The sequence below is a fragment of the Cololabis saira genome, chromosome 5 (genome assembly GCF_033807715.1).
Source record: "Cololabis saira isolate AMF1-May2022 chromosome 5, fColSai1.1, whole genome shotgun sequence".
NCBI lineage: Eukaryota > Metazoa > Chordata > Actinopteri > Beloniformes > Belonidae > Cololabis > Cololabis saira.
Genome location: NC_084591.1, coordinates 23208341 through 23226060, shown reverse-complemented (window position 1 = coordinate 23226060; position 17720 = coordinate 23208341). Strand labels below are relative to the sequence as shown.

Genomic DNA, 17720 nt, shown 5'->3' with positions numbered 1-17720 from the left:
ATGGATGGATGGATGGATGGATGGATGGATGGTTGGAAAAAAACACACACATAAACTAAAATTTGGATGTGGTTATCAGAAAATTCTAGTAGTTTTTTTTTTTTTTTTTTTTTTTTAAACCACATTGGATGATGTGGTAAAAAAAAAAAAACAACCACTACAATTTTAAAAAGACATTTCCACACAATCTGGAATTTTAAATTTTTTTAGAAACAAATATTATTCACAAGTGGAAAGAGACAGTTGGAAATCTTCCAAGGAATAGAGGTCCCAGCAGATCTACCCCATAATCACAGCATGCACAACTCAAGATATGCAAAAAACCAAAGCAATAACAAAAAAGTCTTAGAAAAAGGCCAGACAAGTATGGTTTGTTTAGGAGAGTTGAAGTAAAAACGTCTCTTTTGTCTGAAAATAATAAGGAAGCACAACTGAGGATCACAAAAGTGCATCTGAAGAAACCACAAGAACTTTCAACAGATGATACCAACGTGGAACAGTTTGGCCATAAAGGAAACAACTATTTCAAGTTATTGCTGCTAATAACAGGGATGCTTAGTATTGAAGATTATTCAATTTTCTTATTAGTTTCAGTTTTGATACAGAAATAATGGCATGTAATGTTGAAAAAATAAATGAAGGGAAAAAAACTGTTAATTGCTAGTTTGTCTGGAGCTCTATTTGCCTAATACTTAGACCTATTACGATCAAATTATTTTTATCATGTTTTTGGCATATAAAACAAACAAACAAACAAACAAACAAACAAAACAGGATTAAATAAGAGGGTGCAAACTTTGATACATGACTGCAGAATCAAACATACAAACACAGAGAACGTCACACGACTCACACAAAGAAACACGAAAAAGATTTCACAAATTTTAACAAGTTTGAAAACACAAATTAGCCACTGCACTGCACTGCACACAAAGCAAGCGAAATCCAAACCTACAGAGCACAGAACCACACATCCAACACGGGCCAGGACTGAGGCAAAAAAACAAAACCAGCGAAAGGAAGAAAAAAAAAAGAAGTAATGTCAACAGAGAAACCAATAGGCCTGTAAAATGGTGTTGAATCGTTCTGTTGAAACATTCCTCGGTGGATTAAACCAAAAACATCTGTGCCATTATATTTTTAAGTGTAGACCATGTAATTAACAAATGTTTTGAAAATAACCAGTTTGCATGTAATGTAATATTTGGGTTGATTTACAGCATTCTCTTACCAGCTTTCTGAGGTTGTATTCAGTGAGTGCACCACATTACAGATGCACACATGGTCATTCAATTGAAGTCAAATTAAAAAAAAAGGTAAACCATTAAAAAACCATTAGTCTTTCAAACTGCTGTGAAAGGCCTCCTTTACAGACACGTCACACTTTAACTGTGGTGTTGAAGTAACCGTGGAAACAGGGCCTCGCTTTTATCTAGCAAGGTTGGGATTTGCAGGGGAACAAAGGTCAAGGTGACGCTGCAAACTGCCACACTTGCAAAGTCTGTGGAGGGGAGACACCAGCGACCCAGAGAAGAGAATATAGACCAGCTGGCTCAAACACTCTCCTCCATGAAAATGCAAGTCTGCTGGAGTGTGAAACTGGAGGAGTCAAACAGACCATGCAGTGCAGTGCTTGTATAGCTGTGTCACACTGCGTGGCAAATCTGAGGAACATCCACGTCCGCTGACCGATGAAAGACCCTGCACATGTGAGGTGCAGAGTTTCTTCAAATCACTGGAGTTGCAGCGTGACCAACCAACCAACGCACTAAAAACCTAAATTTCTATTCCGACTTCAAACGACTGACCATGCGTGCAGTTTGGTGGACTTCATAACAAGTTTATTTATTGTTAATTAGTTCACAACAGAGAACTCAATAATATTTCATACGCTCTAGAAACTTACAGATTCACATATTTGCAGAATACACCTTTAAAATATGCCTGATACTTTATATTCGTAAACTGCAAACAACAGTTTGAGAGCATTGAGAGCCTTATTTCATTTATTTATTAAATTAAGCAGATGTAAACTATAGTCAGGAAATTAGAAATGTATCTTGTTTGATTTTTTTTTATCTCTAATTTGGGTTGTACTTTTGTTTGCAGTTAGAACCAAACATCCCATTAAAAAAAAAAAACAAAAAAAAAACATTTACACTCCATTACCAAACATAAGATCATCATATTTAAGTTACCTTTGCACTGCAGGAGCCACAAACTGACCTGTAAGAGGAACATAAACAAATAAATACTTTTGCTGTTGTTTAATCTTAAATAGAAAATAATTACGATTTAAAAAAAAAACTGAAATACAAATAAATGAATAGATGTAAAAAAAAAAAACAAAAACAAAAAAAAAAAAATTTTTGCTTTGAAATTGTAGAGAGTTGTTGAGGACTAGTCTGAAAATAAAACTCAAGCAAAAGCTGGCTGGAGGATGAAACCGTCTTTAAATCCGTGAGAAGGGCAGGTTAAGGCTTTCTTTGATACCTTTTACACAGTAAGCATGTCGTTGGCCAGGAGAAGAGAGGAAACTTGACCCTGCAGCAGCAGCAAACCTGAAGAAACAGGAACCCGGTAACTGAGTGTGTTGGCAGGAAAAATCACAGAGAAAGAAAAGGGAGGGAATTCTGTGGTGGTACCTTTCCTCTCTTCAGGTTGTTGTAGAGCTCTTTGTTCTGAAGAAACTTCTCCATCTCTGCTTTGACCAGAACCCTCCGTACGTTGATGACCTCCTCCACCGTTAAGGCGAGACTCTCCACCGGGTGGCTGAACTCCTCCTGAAAGCAGCCGGCCCATCAGTCTGCCTGCCCAGACTTTGGGGGGGGGACTTACTCCGAATTATTACAGTATTAGTGGTCAATCTGATCTATAACTGAATAAATTAAACAAAACTATCCCAGACAAAAGTGGAGGGTTTAATGACGGAAAATCTTTTCAAAATTAAGATTAAAAGTTACCCAATTAAGACTGGTATAAAAAGAAAAAAAGAAAGTGTTCATTTTATGACAAAACTAAATGTGAAGGTTTGTGTTTGTCCAGGGGAGAATTGTGACATGAGGTAACAGGTGGATTCACAGCAGGAACATAACGGTTCTGGGCTCTTTCAAAATAAGATAACATATGGAGTTCAGTGTTAAAGGTACATTCTGCAGTTAAAACCATCTTTAGTATTATTTATTATCTTAATTGTTATTGTTATTATTATTATTATTAGTAGTAGTAGTAGTAAAACAATGACAATTAGAGCAGTTTTGAATGAGAACAGAATAATAATATTAATGACGCGTGTTTGCAGAAACATAATAATTGCTGTTGGGGCAGTCGACCTTTGTCACACTAAATTTCTATTTTAAGCCACTCAAAACCATAATTTTACGTGATAGTGTGGCCTCTGCTTCCATAGACCTGGGTCAGTACTTAGATATTAATGCCAAAGTTAAAAGAAGACGGCTTGAACTCTCCTCCTATTTGCATCAACTGACAATAGTTTTTGCAATATGCAATTTGCAATTGTTCAAACTTATAATAATGTGGCATTGACTGGAGGGAAAAGCCTGCAAAAACAGTTGTCTTTAAATATGTTCCGTACATTTACAAAGTTTAAATTACTTTGCATAGTTTGTAGGGTCCTTGTCCACACTACCACTTGTGGAATTACATTTGTCCAGAGGCCCAAAATAGTGATTTATTTTGACAACAGTTCATTGCTAAAGGTGCTAACTTCAATTGCCATTTCGCTGCAAACACATATTCTGTTTAACTCAACACTGGTCTCCATCAAAATATACACTCTAAATGTTGTCAACTGATAAAAGACCTTGGGGTATTTTAACTGTACATTTATAAAAATCTCACAAGTTTCATTCAGGATCCAGAGGTTTGAACATTAAATGATTTTATTCAACTGATAAAATAGGGCCCGTTGTTTTGGACTTGTAGATTCCATTTTATTAGTCTCATTAAGCTTCTTTTTAACTTTAATTTCAACCTCGTTATTTACTTGTTTCAATAAAAGTTTCTTTTGTTTCAAGAAAAGTTCATTTTTAATACATTAATTTGTTAATGTCAAGTGTAGAGACACTGATTCTGGTTGACATATTTGAAAAGGCTTTCTAACAAATAAAAGGTCAAATAGTCTTGTGACACTTATTTAGGAAAATTAGATTTCAAAGACATAATAACTGAAGTAAATGGGTTGACTGGATAAAAGGGTTTGAAGTATTGTGTGACCAAAGAACCGCCGCTGATTCTGCAGGGATTTTATCTCACCATCCACTGGTGCTTGTCTTCAGCCCTGGACCTGGACAGCGTCTCGGGTCCCTCTGTGGCCTCGTCAACCGAACTCAGAGACAGGCGGGCCGGAGAGGGCGGCGCCCAGCCGTGTACTGGGAACGAGGCTGAGGTATGGAGAAAGATTAAAAGTCAGAGAAACTACACAAGAAGGGACTGATTGAGAGAGGCCACAAATCCCAAGCTAACAAGTTCATGAATTACACATCAGGCTCTCTCATTCGGGTCCGTCTCGGATCTCAGCCCCTCAGAGCGTTTGTCGATCAACTCTAACGCCGTCATTTATTATTAATCTGATTTCTGTGGAGAGATTCAGGGCATGTAGCTTCATCTGTAACTTAGAACTCAGTGAGAGGTCTGCTCGGTGGTTGGTCTGAAATTGCAGACCGCACACTGCTGAAACTGGGTGCCTCTTCGATCCTGCAAATGGAGGGTGTCAATTTGGCTCTAATGGAAAGTAAACAGGCCAAGAGGAAGGCTGGAACAGGCCAGTAAACATCATCTGTAAATATAATTTGGATCAGCTGCCGCTGACAGCAGGAGCTTACAGGCTTACACCCTCTCACAAACAAGTTTAATGCATGAGAGCCCCCTGTTGGCCCGATTGTGTATTACACAATACACCTCTTTTTCTGCCATTGGTCAGCCTCATCTAAAGCTTGTGGTATGCACCGCCATGGACTGCAATACAGCCATCTAGAGGCTGAGAAGACTGATGTCATGATCATTTCACAGACAGTTACTTATGATAACAATCGTGACTTCAGAAGTTCATCACCACCAACAGATGCAGCCAGAAAATCAATAATTTGCAAAGATTTAAAACAGCACACAATTGAAACCCATTATTCCCTATCCTCTCTAACCCATCCAGACTTTATCAGCACATCTTTTAATATAATTAGAATTCATCACGTCTCCAAACAGCTTCACGACTGATGCCTGTCCCTGTACAACCCCGTGTCCATGAGTGCTGTACCTCAGAGGACTGACGCCGCTCTTATTTCAGTAAGAGAAGACTAATTTAATAACGTTTGTGCTTGAGGCTGAGATTGAAAGTCATGGTGACATAATGTCTCCACGACCACTAAATCACTATATTTTGGATGATACTTTTTGAATATCATCCAATGAATGAACATTAACTGAATGTTGTAAGGCCTTGTCCAGGTGTCAAACTGTGGTTAATGTAGACTGAGGGAAAACAAAAAGATATGCATCCGTCTTGGAGACAGAGGAGACTCCGAACTGCTTAAACAAGTTTGAAAATGATTTGATTCATTTTAAACATTCTGTCCTGACATATCCTGATACAATCGTTCACTGGATGGACAAGGCGCATAAAGTCCATAAACCATGTCCAGTACAACTCGCTTGAATCACCGCACTTCTTCCTGCATCGCAAAACAGTCTGCCATTATTTCTATGAGCAGCCTTGACCTTAAAATTACATTTAATTATTCTCACAGGGCTACATGCATCCTCAACACACTGCATACCCCCTAGGGCTGCACGATTCTGGACAAAATGAGAATCACGATTTTTTTGCTTAGAATTGAGATCCCGATTCTCTCACGATTTTTTTCCAATATAAAATTTATTGCACTTATTACTTTAACTTTGCAACAGCTGAACAAAAATATAATAACAATAAACATCTATTGTCTTCTTTACACAAACCTTTGAATAATTTAAACAATAATAACAATTTTGAACAATATTTGTTCCTCCCTGAGTTGAACACCCTTTCAGAAAGGGGACTTGTAACAGATCCTGTAGTTCTGAGGCAACAAATTATTCCTCTGGCTGCTTTTTGCTGTAACAGCTGACATTGAACATAAAAACAATAAACATCTCTCTTGTCTTTAAATAATTTTAACAATAACAATTTTAACAATATTTATGTGCAATATGTGTCAGGTGATGAGAAAGGTAGATGTTTCTCCAAATGTAATCCACAATCATTAACAAAATATAACAAACATGACACATGATAGTTGACCATGACAGGACTACAACAACCTAGAACATAGGCCTAGTCCTTTTTTCATGCAGCCATCTTTAAAAAGAAAAAGAAAAAAAAAAAAAAAAAATTTAAATCGTCGTCATTTGGAAATGAGATTGCGTTCAAGCATGAATCGAGATCGCGATTTTTTAACGATTAATCGTGCAGCCCTAATACCCCCCCTCTTCTATTTTTTTCTATCCTTTTCTGATTATAAATACCTGGATGTCTTATATCTCTTTTCTTTTCAGCACAACGCATTATACATTTATTCACACACACGCATCACACACTCCAATCTGTACTCATCACTGTCTTGTCTCCCCTTTCCTACTTTTTCACGTTGTACTTTTGGTGATCTTAGTCCTCTTTGGCAGAATTGTTTCTCTCTTTTTTTTCTCTCTTCTCTCTAATTTCTTTTCTTGAGGTACTAACAAAATATGGTAGACTGCCAAGAGGGCTGGTGAAGGAGACACACTCATGCACACAAAAAAAAAATCCCTTTGTTTGAAGATTAAAATGCTTATATATGCTTTAGGTTTTTCCAAAACTTGGTATTTACCATTAATATAGATGCAGACAAGGGAAATAAACAAAAAACACAATAAAAAGTACAAATGAGTCTAACCTCTGTGATGGAGAGGCGGCCCGGTGCCCGTCAGCGTCCTGGATCGAGGCCTCACGTCCCTCAACCGGACCATCCCGTCCAGCTGGGCCGACTCCGACAGTGAAGGGAGCATGTCCCCACGCAGAAAGGCCAGGTCGTGCTCGGAGAAGGACCTGTCCCTTTTCAGAGGGGTTGGGGAGCTTTCCGTTCTCCTCATCTCCCCGTTATCAGGGGACTCCTCCTCCTGACATGGTTTAAGCCAGGGTTGAGGTCAAAGAAGGGAAAGTGAAGGAAAGGAGGAATCAAACAGTACGGACAGTTCAGCTGATTTAGTTGTGCAGCTTATAAGATGCTGAGATATGGTGGCTGCAGGATTAGTGACTAGTCCACTAACTGAAGAAAATAAGCCAGGTTAACCCCTAACTTAACTTACATTTAGATCAATCAAAGTGTAACTTCGAGTGCTTTTGTAGTGATGTTATTACTACTTAATGTAGATCATTAAAAAGATCATCACTGGAGGAGACTACAAAACCTTTACATGAAAGGTTGGGTAGTAGTTCTTCTGAAGCATTTTTCTTACATTACCTGAATTTCTCTTTACACGTCGATGACAGACATTTAATTAAATACTTGCATGGCAAAATATTTATCCTCTGTGGAACTAGCATGCTGTAAAAGCCCCATCCAATCATCGTGTGTGACCCGAGCAGTCATGTGACCGCTTGCTTGTCTGTCAAACTCGGAGAGAGGTCTGAGATAAGGGGTTGTACTTTTGTATGTTTTTTTTTTTAAATCTTACTGATGATTTAGCCGTTTTTATACCTAACGTTAAATTTTGTAAATATGACTTTGAACTCCAGCTGCAAAAATAAATAATAGAATACCAGCTTCTTTTATTTGTGCAGATTTTGTATTTTGATGCCACAAACAGTGGTGTTAGTAAGCAGCACCTAGCAGCTCCTGGTGTTAAGTGTGTTGGGGAATGGATAGATGGCTGGTGCTGCGATATCCTTGATACAGATGAACACAGAAGTGTAACTTTTGTGATGAAGTCACCTCATGTGACAACTTTTGAATTGTCTTTACTCAATAACTTATAGGCAATTTATATTCTTTTTTTCGCATTTATCAATGTTTATTTCCTCTGTGATTAAATGTAATTTAAAATACCTTGTTTGGATCAATGACTTAGACTACCAAGGAACACAAAGAGTATTTAATGCCCGACATCTCTCTAGAATGTTATTCTCATCTGAGTTGATTTATTTTCCTCATCAGCTGACAAAGAATGACACAGATTTTCTCATTTACAACATCTGCCAAACTTAAACTTGAATCTGAAAACTTGAAACCTTTCACGGTTCAGGGTAGAATAATTACAAAATATCATGAGCTTTTCCATATTTGCAGATGCTTAAACTCTTGTAACGAATAAGACTTCCATAGAATATTTACAAAAGATAAAATGATATCAATATGGAAGAAAGGCAAAAAAAGAGGGAGAGAGAAAAGAGAGGTAAGGAAATGAAACAGTAAATGCATAATACCCCATGTGGATACAGTAAGAGTTAGTTTAACCTGCAACTCTTCCCTGAAGCTTGTGGGAGCTGTGATATTAATGTATCAGGACAAAAGTGAACTAAATAAACCATATTTCCAAAGTTGTGTACTTTTCATGTATAACAGAGAAGATTATTTCTCTTCTACACAGAGGAAACCTAACCAACCGGAGAGCAGCATGTGCTGTGGTGAAAAAGCACCAGTCAGTCCAAAGGAGAGACAACAGTCATCCCCACTTAGCTGTTAATTCTTTTATTTTTGCCCTCTCTTTAAAGATCTCTGCATCGGAGCTCACCTCAGATATGTTCATCTCTTCCATCTCAGCCAGCGTCGGTGCTTTGAGCAAGATCCGAGGGCGGACCAGCGGCCGAGACCCAGGGTCAGTCACAGACAGGTCGATGCACGAAGTAGATTTGACATTGCAAGGACACGTCTGAGCCAAACAAGGCAGAGAGCCAAATGCTGATGGAAGAGACACCAAAATAACACAGTCAGGGGAGGAACGAGTAAGGCAGCATCACTGAAATCAGAGGACACTGATACTCAAATGTTTCTTGTGTAGCATTTTAGCATCAGTAACACATTACCACACTGATTTTTAGATTTTAAAACAATTAGAGGAGACCATAAATGTTGTTCTTATGGTGTCTTACTGCATTTATTGATATTTTAGTAATTGGTCTATTTTGGGAGAACAATAAGCGGTATTTGTTTTGATGAGTGCTCCATCCCAAATACATGATGAAAGCACATTTCACATAAAACAGGAATCTCAATAAAGCCGATGGTAACTTTGCTCCAAAGACATGTTTTCAAACTGATATCTTGGATGGATGTGGCTATGTCAAGTGATCCTCACAAATGTTCATGAGTAATATCAAATCATTTGCAGGTTGTTGGACAAATTCTGACTGTTATACTGTACTAGTGTGTAATAACTAGAGGTAAACAAGTTCAACTGGCCAGAACAGAAAATAAAATACAGAAAGACAAAGGCTTTCTTTCAACAGGGTTCCCACTTTTTCCCTGAAATTATTTTCCCGGACCTATCCAAGACATTTTAAGCCAACATTTTAATTAAGGGTGCTCCTCTTCCCTGTGATATCAATCTGGCATGTGCTTCTGGTGACCATGTTGTGTTGGTTTTGCATGACCTAATTGCTCCCTTTCATACGGTGGATCACAAGATTTTAATATCGCGCCTAAATCCCTTAGTGGGTATTTGTGACACTGCACTTGATTGGTTTAATTTGAATGTGGCTGATTCTGTGTCAGGATTTCAGGCTCAGAATCATCCTGCGTCCCCATCATGTAGGGTCCCACAGGGCTCAGTTCTAGCACCACTGCTTCTTCCCCTGTACCTGTTGCCCCTGGGCTCTATCCAGTGTTGTGAATGAACGCGTTCATTGAACACGTTCATTTCTGTGAGAACGTTGAACTGAACGCAACATATTTACAAATAAAGAACATTTAAAACACTGGACGAGACAACGACTTCACACTACATTACCCACAATGCACCACACACACCAGCATAACAACGGGCACCAGCTCCATGGCAACGGGGGCCCGAGGACGGTGCAGTCTTTACATGACCAGTGAAAAGAGAGACGTTGCGGACGCAGCGTCAGCGAGCCATCAGATGATGCCTCCGCTTATGATTATTTGCGGGAATTTTACCCATCGTCTCCCAAAGTCCGATGGTAAAAATCTAACCTTTCTGTGCAAATTATGTCCACCTGCACTGAGAAAACAAGTCAGAGTGTCTGCCTCGTCAACTTCACATTTGAAGTTGGAGTTAAAGCATCCGTCCAGTGTGAGAAAATATCTGCAAGTCCTTGATAATCAAAAAAAGTCATCAGGAAAGACCAAGAAGACCCTTAACAGCCCCAAACGACCCCAGTCCCACTGCTGCAGCCTTCAGGGGTTCGATTTCCCAGCAACAGGTGGACAAACTGATAATGGACTACAAGTTGAAAAGCCACTAGGACAATACATGATTGTCTACAGCAGCGGTCTTCAACCCTGGTCCTCTGGCCCCCTGTCCTGCATGTTTTAGATGTTCCTTGCATCATCACACCTTCTTCTAATTGATGGTCGTCATCAGCTTGTCATCCATTTTTATCAGGGTGCTGAAGCAGGGAAACAATAAAACATGCAGGACAGGGGGTCCTGAGGACCAGGGTTGAAGACCACTGGTATACAGTGAACAGTTTTAGGATAGGGTGGCGTTTCATTCGTACTTCTCACCTAAAAATATTGAAATGAACTGAATTTGAACTAGTTCAAAATTAAAATGGTGAACTATGAACGTGAACTGTTCATTTTTAAACTATGTGAACTGAACTTTGAACTAGTTGATGAGAAGTGTGAACTTGCACAACACTGGCTCTATCCTTAGCAGGCATTATATTGCATTCCACTGCTGTGCTGATGATTGTCGGATTTACTTGCCCTTAAAGCAGAAGGATGGCTTCTTCTGCAGCTGGTTCAAAGTGCTGCTGCAGAACTTTTAACCAATACTCCTAAGACAGAGCACATCACCCCGGTCCTGGCTTCACTCCACTGGCTGCACGTGTTTTATAGAGTTAATCTTAAAATTCTTATATTTGTTTCAACTTTTTTAAATGATCTTGTATCCTTTTAACTCTCTGAGGTTCTTCACGCCTACTTACCTTGTCGGTAAGCTGACATGCTGCTGCTGCAGGTACCGAAGTCTAGGAGGAAGCTCAGAGGGGACTGGGCTTTCTCAATTGCTGGAATGACTTAACTGTGCCCTTCCACATTCGGGAGGCCCCTTCACTGTCCACTTCTAAAACCCATTTTTATTCTTTGGCTTTCAAATTCAGCGAGTTTAGTTTCTTTATTTTGTTCTTAGGCATTTTAATTTGTCTTATTGTGTTAAATTTGAATTGTTTTCAGGTAATGTTTCTTTTACATGCCTTGTTTTTTTATAGTCTCTTAAAGTTCCTAATATTCACCCATGTGCAGCACTTTGTTTCAGCTGTGGCTGTTTTAAGTGCTTTATAAATAAAGTAAAGTAAAGGGGATTGTGACCTAAGTTTCAGGCGGACAACTTTTGCCCAAAATACCCTATCTTATAAAGGGTGTGCACTTTGGAATAGCATCCCACCCTCGGTAAGGGAGTGCTCTAATTTCACCACATTTAAGAAACACTTGAAGATGTGGTTAAGAGGCAACCAAACCTGTGATCATGCATAATTCAGATTGGGCTTGTCTGGGGTATGTAGACATGGGTATGGATATGTGTGTGTAGGTGTATGTATATATATGTGTGTATATATATGTGTATATATACATATGTATATATTAAATACAATTAGTGGAGATACGGTAGAGCAATGTGCAATTTGATTATGCACTTTATATTAACGACGGGTTTTGTGCAATATGTATACTCCATTTTGGTTCCCGTGCAATATAATTTATCTCCTCGCACTAAGCACTTTAAAATATAAACACAACATATATCCACTATAACTGTACTCTACTGTTTAGACTCGTTTACACACTGGTCGTTGGTCTCCTGTTTTTATTCTTTGTACTAAGTTTCGTGTTGTGTTGTGGTATTATGTGTTTCTGTCTTTGTTTTTTCTTATTCCTTGTACTGATTTTCGTGTTGTGTTGTGGTATTATGTGTTTCTGTCTTTGTTTTTTCTGATTCGTTTATGTTCATGTTACCATCAACCTGCCAGGGGACTACAGATGGAAATTAGCCTTAGGCTATAATCTGGCATATTTACATGTGAATGTTCATTAATATGCACTGTCCCATTTTAAATAAATAAATCAAATCAAATCAAAGTAAATCTAAATTTTCACTTGTATTGAACTCGTCTGGCTGCCATTCATTTTCTATGAAAGCTCGCTGCTAGAGGCATCGGAGGCGTCGGGAGTGGCGCGATGGAGGCGTCCAGAGCGTCAATTTGAAGTTGAGAGAATCTCAACTTTATGCAAATGAGCAGCGGCAACGCCGAGGCAGCGTCCAATCACAGACCGGGATTCCCAAAGCAAGAAGTCTCAATGTACATTGTACTTTCATGTACACACAAACGTACACTTATTCACATGCACACATGAGCATAGCTGTCCACACAAACTTATTTTATCAGGAATTAATCTATTTCATCTGGCAAACTGACATTTATGCTTATTTGACTGCCGTTTTTACCTGAACTCTGCTCAGCTGAAACGCATAACTGATGGTTGAGGAGCTGGATGGTCTGAACAATTTTATTTTGCTACATCGATTCCACCCGGTGTGTCAGTGCTGCTCACTGCAGACAGGCTGCCAGCGTTCACCGAATTTTAGGTTTTTTCAAGTTTCTGGCAAGATCCTTTTTAGCAGAGCAAGGCGGTTCTAACAGAGCATTCCTGAACATACAATTTGTCATTATATGGGCCAAAACATTTATATTTGTGCACCAAAACATTATTATGTAAGAAAAAGCTAAAATGACCAGGGACATTATTATTAGCCCCCTTTAAGAAATTACCATTTATTAAGTCATCACACAAGCCACTTTTATGCAGTGATGTGCTTAACCTTCACAGGTGATGTGCATAAAGGTAATCAGGTCAAACAGGTGATTGCACTCAATTCAGTTAAGTTAATTAACTCAAGCCAAAACATGGTATAAAAGCCTCATTATGGAGCTGGCAGTTCCAGTTGAGGAAGCAACATGCCAAAAACAAAGGAGATCAGTGTGGACCTCAGAATAAGAATTATAGATGCCCACAAAGCAGGGGAGGGATATACGAAGATATCCAACCGTTTCCAGGTGTCAAGGACTGGAGTGAGAGGCATCATTCAACGCTCCAAAGACAGCAACACAGTGCAGAACAAGCCTGGCAGAGGTAGAAAGAGAAAGATTTCAGAGAGACTGGAGAGGAAACTGGTGAGAGACGTGTCTAGAGACCCCAGATTAACTTCCAAGGCGCTGGCAAATGACTTGGCCACATCAGGAATCATTGTCTCGAAGAAGACCATAACTAGAGCTCTGCACAGGAATGACCTACGAGGGTGCAGACCAAGAAAAACCCCACTTTTGAGGAAGAGGCACCTTCAAGCCAGACTTCAGTATGCTCGAGACAACCTGGAGAAAGATTATTCATACTGGAAGCGTGTCTTATGGTCTGACGAGACTAAACTAGAGCTCTTTGGCCACAGGGACACTGCTTACGTTTGGAGAAAAAAAGGACAGGCATTCAACCCAAAGAACACCATCCCCACAGTGAAGCATGGTGGTAGGAGTATTATGCTGTGGGGATGCTTCAGTGCATCTGGAACAGGAAATCTTGTCAAGGTGGATGGAATCATGAATAAAGAAAAATATTTGGCTATTTTGAAAGAGAACCTTAGGCAGTCAGCTGTGAAACTGGGTCTGAGACGTCACTTCATGTTCCAACATGATAAGGATCCTAAACACACCTCCCTCTTGGTGAAGAACTATCTCCAGACGACCAAGGTGAATGTCATTGAATGGCCTGCACAAAGCCCTGACTTAAATCCAATAGAAAATCTGTGGGGTGATCTAAAGAAACATGTTCCATGCCAGGCACCCATCAAATCTAGAGGAACTGGAGAGATTTGGCAAAGAAGAATGGGCCAGGATTCCTCAAATGAAGTGTGAGAGACTTGTTGTAAACTACAACAAACGTCTGCACGCAGTAATACAGCAAAAAGGATACACAATTGACTATTAGGGTGTGGGGGGCTAATAATTTTGACCCTGGTAGTTTTTGTGTTTTGTACAATATCTTCATTTCTGAGTGGAATATATAATAGTGTAAGCATCCAAAATAAAACTATGAAGTCTACAAAAAGCTGTGTTCAGTTTATTTTGCTCTGGTTAATATCACTTGGAAAACACTTAGAAAACAAGCACTATTTTGTAAGGGGGATAATAAAATCGTCCTCAACTGTACATATATATATATATATATATATATATATATATATATATATAGGCTACATACACTTTTCCCTCCAGTTCTGCAGCGCAGCTTGAAATCCCTGCCTACTGCAGGCGTCGGCAAGCAGCGCAATGCAGGCGTCCTAAGTGACCACGGGCGATTTTAGACGCTTTCGGTGTGAATGCACAGTAATAGTCAGAACAGAAATTCAAATTGTTGCCTTAATCCAACAGATATCAAAGTTTTAAAAGCCATGTTTACACCTTAGCCGGGCTGTAGTCGAACCTAACTGAAGCTCTTGAAATCGAGCTTTTAGTCCCAGATAATGCGTCCTAATCCCAGTTATTCCAGCATGCAACCCCGCTTAACCGAGCTACTGACTGCCCCGGGACCCCGCCTTCTGGAAGTGACGACGCCGCGAAAGCCAGAATATCAACACACTGGGAGAAGAAGAAGATGAACAACAAAGAACTAACCGGAAGAATGCCAACGCGAAAGTGCGTGTGGCGAACGCACCTCACTCAATAATGGCCTTTTTCCACTAGTACCTACTCAGCGCGCTTCTACCCGCCACGCCCCCGTCTTGCGCTTTTCCACTACGGGCCGAGGCGGCTGTAGCCGTGCCAAGCAGATACTTTTTCTGTACCGAGGTTGCCGAGGTTCTAAGCGTGCTGAGCCGATTGGTCGGGGGGCGGGGCCGTCAGACATTTGAATCAGCAAGCGGAAGTCAGCGCGAGAACGACTCACGGCTCGCAGCGATTTTATTATACAGCGCAAGCGTCTGTTTGGTGATCCAACTCTGAGGTGCAGATGTTCATAAACCTGGTGGCTGACGAGAGAATTAAAAAAGGGATGTAGACGGGCAATAAGAACCGATCAGATCCACAGGCGCTCTGTTTTACTCTCAGCCGCTCGCGGCTCCAGCTGATTTCTGATCAGCGCCGACACAAACAAAGGGGTTGCGCAAACGAGTACGTCATTGCAGCTTCACCCCAACCCGCCTACTTCTCACCTGGCTGTGGAAAAACAAACGAGGACAAAGCGGGTGGAGCCGGGACGATGCGTGACGAGCCGTACCGAGGCGAGTTGGGCTGAGTAGGTACTAGTGGAAAAGCGCCATAATTGATTGTCTTCTCACGCATGTATACTAGATTTCTCTGAACCTCCAGTTTAATCCTTACCTAGATTGTTGCCAATAGCTTGATTTAGTGTTTTGTTGACATTTTCTTCAATTACCAACAGAGTTGATGTCTTTCAGAAATTACTTACCCTACCTTTAACTGGGTAAAAGTCACAATTTTTAGCGTAATTTAACGCTTTACAAGGCAAGTTACCACATTTGTAACTTCAGTATTATACATACTATAACCATTACAAAAAAAGCTGCAATGTTAATAGACGTTCTTTAATATTCTACAATAACCCTCTAGAGTTGAAATGTTAAAATTGAAAGTATTTTATTGACTGCCCTATACAGGGTCAAGACACCAATCTGATTCCGCTGACTACAGGTACAGTCATCAACTGGTTCAGCTGCCCATTATAAAGATAATAATGATGACCAATTAATAATAAGTAATTAATAAAGAAATTAGTATCTACAAAGCTGATGTATTTGTTTTACCTCACAAAGTGGAGGGTTATGCAGACCAAAATGGATGGAAAAGATTTCAAACACTGGACTTTACCGTCTTGGTTCAGTGGTACATACTATACCTTCCAATGCTAGTAGAAAATATTCCGAAATTAAAAATACTGATAAATTATAATCCTTTTTTGGATGAAAAATAGATGAATTAGTGACGTTACTAAAAACGTACTAAAACCTAAGGGCTGACCACAAACCACTTTATCTACAGGTCAAAATAATTGATTCCCTGTTTTCATGTAGGACTCGGCGGCAATCAACTGGATCAGCACCAGTTTTTGACTTGTTTCTTTTCCAACTGCACACATGCTGAATTCGCTGACTCTTATCTGTAAATACCTGGTCAATATTTATGAAATGTGAAACCATCTCCACATGTTATTGTAAATGGAAAATTACTCTCGTGCCTCTGAAAGGACGTAGGGAAGAGTGCAGGGGTCGCGATACAGACGGACATTAATGGCCACCCTAATGTAATCATTTTCTCAGTTCAGCTATAATTCCAGTCAGTGCAGCTTCAGACACTCCCCTCAAATATAGACACCATTGATCTCAGTGTTTATGCTCTGAGCCATAGAAACAGTTAAATGTGCTATTCTTTAAAATCAAATGTAAATATTAAAACTTTTCAACCTTGCTTTGGTAACAGTGTTATAACCATTCACGATTTTATTTGTATTTCTGTATTATCAGATTATTTTAGAAAAATGCATAAAAAGATCAATATACCTCAACACCTAAAAAAGAAGCCAATAACAATGCAAAGAATTTTGTGGCTCCAATGGCCTTTATTTTGAAAGTCAGTGGACAGGAAGCTTGGGTAGAGTCGGGAGGGAAAGACCAGCGGTGTGTCCGAAATGCCATACTAAAAAGTATATACTAAAAAGTATACTTAAATTCGGCACACTTTTTAGTAAATATCAGTAGTGTGCATTAATTCGGACGTACTATTAAGAGCGCACACGGCACTTCCTGCCGTTGGGAGGGGGGGGGGTTGTTACCGTGGTAACCTGTCACAGCAGCGGTAGCAGCGCTCCGCTCCGCTCTTTTCCGTTTATTCTGGCCGAAACAAGATGACATTATATAATATTATTAAATACGAATATTATAATATTAATATTATATAATAATATTATTATACTTAATATTATACTTATGACATATACGTATCACTTAGCAACCAAACGCCGCTGCATTGCATTGTGGGAAGTTTCTGCTCGGCTAGTGTCCATCAATCCACACTAAAAAAAATTATCCGGAATGAGTATGGATAGAGCATTCTATTGAGTACGTTTTAATGTTTCGGACGCACTAAAAAATCTTGCATACTCATTTTGCATACTCATTAGGGTGGAAGTATGAAATTTCGGACGCAGCCCACGAATCGAGCCTGTGCCGCCTGCACAAGGGCCACAGCCTCTGTATATGATGCCCCCTCAAGCCACTGAGCTATCTGGGGCCCCATTTATGATGCAAAAGTGCATTGTGTCCAACAGCCAGTGGGGGGAAACTCCTGGATGCAAGAAACCTTGTTTACGTGTAGTCTGAAGGTGGAAATGACCACCTCTCACTTAATTTGTGATCCAAGTAAACACTTTCTTGATAACTTCAGTAAACATTCAGTAAATCGGGCTGCTCGGTGGCGCAGTGGGATAAGCAGCGGC

General features: G+C 39.7%; 1 protein-coding gene across 2 annotated transcripts in view; it reads right to left on the bottom strand.

The window, feature by feature from the left end:
• Positions 1–17720, bottom strand: part of spire2 (spire-type actin nucleation factor 2) — a 57830-nt gene that overhangs the window by 9058 nt on the left and 31052 nt on the right. Inside the window, exons 8-14 of one of the 2 annotated variants that reach the window (XM_061721272.1) lie at positions 8767–8933; positions 6930–7152; positions 4276–4403; positions 2646–2783; positions 2494–2561; positions 2199–2226; positions 956–990 (exon numbers count right to left, since the gene is read on the bottom strand). In XM_061721272.1, the coding sequence (XP_061577256.1) occupies positions 956–990; positions 2199–2226; positions 2494–2561; positions 2646–2783; positions 4276–4403; positions 6930–7152; positions 8767–8933 (787 nt within the window). The remainder of the gene's footprint in view (positions 1–955; positions 991–2198; positions 2227–2493; positions 2562–2645; positions 2784–4275; positions 4404–6929; positions 7153–8766; positions 8934–17720) is intronic. The other variant, XM_061721271.1, reaches the window with a different exon arrangement.